The sequence below is a fragment of the Nanorana parkeri genome, unplaced genomic scaffold (assembly GCF_000935625.1).
Source record: "Nanorana parkeri isolate BGI_ZX_2015 unplaced genomic scaffold, ASM93562v1 scaffold3039, whole genome shotgun sequence".
Taxonomy (NCBI): Eukaryota; Metazoa; Chordata; class Amphibia; order Anura; family Dicroglossidae; genus Nanorana; species Nanorana parkeri.
Window position 1 is genome coordinate 51,586 of NW_017309307.1, and position 3,857 is coordinate 55,442.

Below are 3,857 nucleotides of genomic sequence, written 5' to 3' on the forward strand. Positions count from 1 at the left end.
CAGTCCTACCAGACCCCTGATCCGAGCACTGGCCCGGCAGGGCAGGAAAGGGGGGGGGGGCGATCAAGCACCCCCTCCCTGCGCCTTACCAGGCCAAGTGCCCTCAGCATTGGGAGGGTGTCCCCGTGCCAATGGGGACAAGGGCTTCTTCCTCACAACCCTGACCCGGTGGTTGTGGGGGTACCCCTTTAAATAAGGGGGCACCCAGATGCCGCCCTCCCCCCTTGTGAATGAGTAAGGGGTACTTGTACCCAACCCATTCACTAAAGGGTTAAATAAAATAGTTCAGACTTTTAGATAAAAATCCTTTAATTAAAAAAAAAAAAAAAAATGGCTCCATCGATGTAATCCAGCGTTTCATGAAAAGCATTACGACACCTCGGCTCACAGACCCGAATAGCATTCGGGAGTTTCCGAATGCTATGTAGCATTTGACAGCTGAGAATGTCAAATGGGCGGAGCTCCGCCCATCTGTTGACATTTGGGCTGAATGTCATTTTGCGTCGAGTTCGGGTGGTCGTCGTGCGGCGGGACTTTTGTGCATGGTGATTGACGCTGTAATTATTAGTAGGGGTTCCCCGAGATCCGAAAGTTGTTTTAAGTATTCCCTCGTGTTTAAAAGGTTGAGGAAGGATGTCCAATGGGTCTAAAAGGCAATTACCACCACCACCAGCTTTCTGGCTCCTCCCTCTCCCCTGCCTCTTCTCATTGCCCAGTGAGCTCACCCATCGCATGTGGCAGCCAACCAAAAGGCACGGGGGGGGTTGAGAAGAGGCGGGGCAGTTATCGACCTTTAAAGCTGTGAGAGGTCAAAAGAAATTTGGAATTTTGTTGATCCCAGACTGTTCTAAAGACAAAATTGTCTAATGGAGCTTGGGGTGCCTTCTTTATGGACTTGCAGGTTCACTTTAAAACACAGGTTTCATTTTTGTACCGTTTCCACAAATATATTGTGATGGTAAAAAAAAATAATGTAAAAGTACTTACTTGAAATAAAAAAAGATTGCCAATGATATTAACAGCGAGGCAATCGACAATCCTTGTCCAATAATCGTCAAATAATACAGATTGAGTGCGGTCTATAAAATAATAGAAAAAGAAAAATGATACAAATCCTTCAAGAGCCGAAAGAATAAAGCTGGACACACACACGAAGCAATTTCCAGTCAATTTAAATAAGTGACGAAGACAATCTACAACTCCCATGTTTGATCGACCACCAGAATTCTGTAACTTTGGGCAAAATTTTTTAAAGTTTTTATACAAATTTATATAAAGATTGCATTGAAATAGAACAAAAATATGGCAAATTCATTGAAAATGAAGATATTTTTTCACAAATTTGAACAAAACATTGCATCTAATGTTTGGTCAATATCAAATTGTCACATGTATGTTAAGTCCAAAAGAGATCATCCATGCAAATGGAAGGTCTATCCTCCTGCCAGACCCCTCCCCCCCCACTCACCAAGTTTCACAAGAAATAGGATAAAAAACCTCCTCACCTTGTTCCTGACTTCCAGGAGGTACCGGTCACGTCACCACCTCTCACTGCTGCCTCCTGGCCACTCGAAATCCCACAAGATTGCACTCTTGCCATGAGGTGGGATGCATTCTTGAAGGATTTCAAATGCCCAGCTATCCCAGGAGGCAATGTTAAGGTGCGGTGACATCACCCCATGCCTCCCTAGAGGTTTGTACATCAAACCAAAGGAAGAAGCAGTACCCTTTACTCTTCTCCATGCCTTCTATGTGCCCTTCCCCATACTCTTCTCCATACCTTCTATGTGCCCTTCCCCATGCCCGTCCCCATGTTCTTCCCCATGCTCTTCCCCATGCTCCTCCCCATGCTCCTCCCCATGCTCCTCCCCATGCCCTTCCCCATGCCCTTCCCCATGCCCTTCCCCATACCTTTACTTTGATGAGAGTGTGTTTGTTGCAGCGGGTATAGTTGCTCCACGTCCTGTTACTTTCAGGGTGCCGAAACCAGTTCCCCTTTTCGTCGCATTCTTTGGTGACTTTCTCTTGGAGAAACAAAAGGGAATATTACACGTCAAAAAAAAGTCACACAAGTCTGAATTCTTTTAATTAAAAGCAACTTTTCGGAAATGTCGAACCTCATTGGTTGGAACAGTCAGGAAAACATGTTCAAAATAACATAAAAGAAGACAGACAATATTGTGTATAAAGTCCCTTATCCCACATTCCGTCCCCCCGATCATCCACCAACGGAGTGTACATAGAGAGCACCGGAATGAATCAAGGGAGCCCCGCGTTCACCTCAGAAGGGCTCTGGGAGGTCCACGCAAAGCGGGAGGAATTGTTTAAAGCCGTGTTTCTCAACCTGTGTAACCTCAGGACCCACATTTGTCCTTGGACATTAAGTCGTGACCCAATTGCGTTGCAACACACACACACAATTTTTTTCTAGATCCACCGAGTCTCCCTACGTTATGAGAACTGGAGTGGATCCTCAGCCCGGGGTCCAGTGTGGGCCGCTGTGACGGAGCTCCATCCATATGTGCATTGCTGGTACAGCTCCCTTGCGCTCCCTGTAGAGGTGCCGGGAGCCAGAATTTTATGTCACTCCGGTCCGGGCACCTCCACAGGACATGTGTGGGAGCTATAAGCAATGCACGTATGGATGGAGCTCCCTTGCGGCCATACTTCCAGCACATCCCCCCTCAAGCTGACATGGAGGGCTGGGCAGCATATTTTGAATGACTGCTTGCTGCTGTGCTGGGGGGGGAGGCTGAGGAGTGCCTCACCTAGAAAAGTCATGCTGAACATGGGGTCACGGACCCACCAGTTGAGAACCAAGGGTTTAAAGCCTTGGTTCTCAACTGGTGGGTCGTGACCCAAAAGTGGGTCGCGGCCCCATGTTCAGTGGGTCGCCACAAGCCTTTCACTTTTCTAGGCGAGAGGTTCCTCAGCCTCCTCCCTAGCCCAGCACTGTCAGTTCTCGCGCCAAGCAACCATTTAAAATATGCTGCTCGGTGCCCAGTGTCAGCTCGAGTTGGGGTGGGCTAGGGGTATGGCTGCGAGGGAGCTCCATCCATACATTGCTTATAGCTTCCTCCCGTGTCCTGTAGGGGTGCCTGGACCGGAGTGACATCACATTCTGGTTCCCGGCACCTCTACAGGGCGCGCAAGGGAGCTGTACAAGCAATGCACACATGGATGGAGATCCGTCACAGCACCGCAACCCACACCGGACCCCAGGCTGATGATCCAGGCTGTTGCGTTGCCATTAATTTTAATGGTACCCCAAATGCACCTCCCACCCACAGTTCGTACATCTGCCCCAGAACGCGCGGTACCCTAATGCCGTGCGCTCCATTGCAGTGCGACTTGGGTCGCCACTTAATGACCGAGGACAAATGTGGGTCCTGAGGTTACAGAGGTGGAGAACCACTGAAAGGATATCGAAACCCAAAAACCCAATAGAGCACAATCCTACTATAATGACACTCAGTACATGTTACATGTTATAACCTAGAAGGATTGTCTGTAATTTGTATGTTATCAAATTAAAGGAGAACTATGAGGTGAGTGATTTCCCCTCATCCTCGTAGTTCGAGCCGATGTGTCACACGTTGTCTCTATCGATCGGGAAGTGAGGGAACGCATACCGTCGCTCGCTCACTTCCCGATCATCTCCCTGCAGAGAGCCGTGACTGGTGGAACGGACGGGGGAGGGGGCGGGTACAGCTGGCTCTACCTCTAGATAGGCAGAGCCATCTGTCAGTCACGCAGCTGGGTGGATCTCTACAGTATTGTTGGCATCCGTCCTGGCTGTGGCGCTCTCGGTATATAGCGGGCAATAGCTGGACATGCGCTGTAATCCTCTGCTTCAA

General features: G+C 48.9%; 1 protein-coding gene across 1 annotated transcript in view; it reads right to left on the reverse strand.

The window, feature by feature from the left end:
• Nucleotides 1-3,857, reverse strand: part of CALCRL (calcitonin receptor like receptor) — a 37,161-nt gene that overhangs the window by 16,910 nt on the left and 16,394 nt on the right. Inside the window, exons 5-6 of the mRNA XM_018574555.1 lie at nt 1,912-2,024; nt 988-1,079 (exon numbers count right to left, since the gene is read on the reverse strand). Coding sequence (XP_018430057.1) covers nt 988-1,079; nt 1,912-2,024 — 205 coding nt within the window. The remainder of the gene's footprint in view (nt 1-987; nt 1,080-1,911; nt 2,025-3,857) is intronic.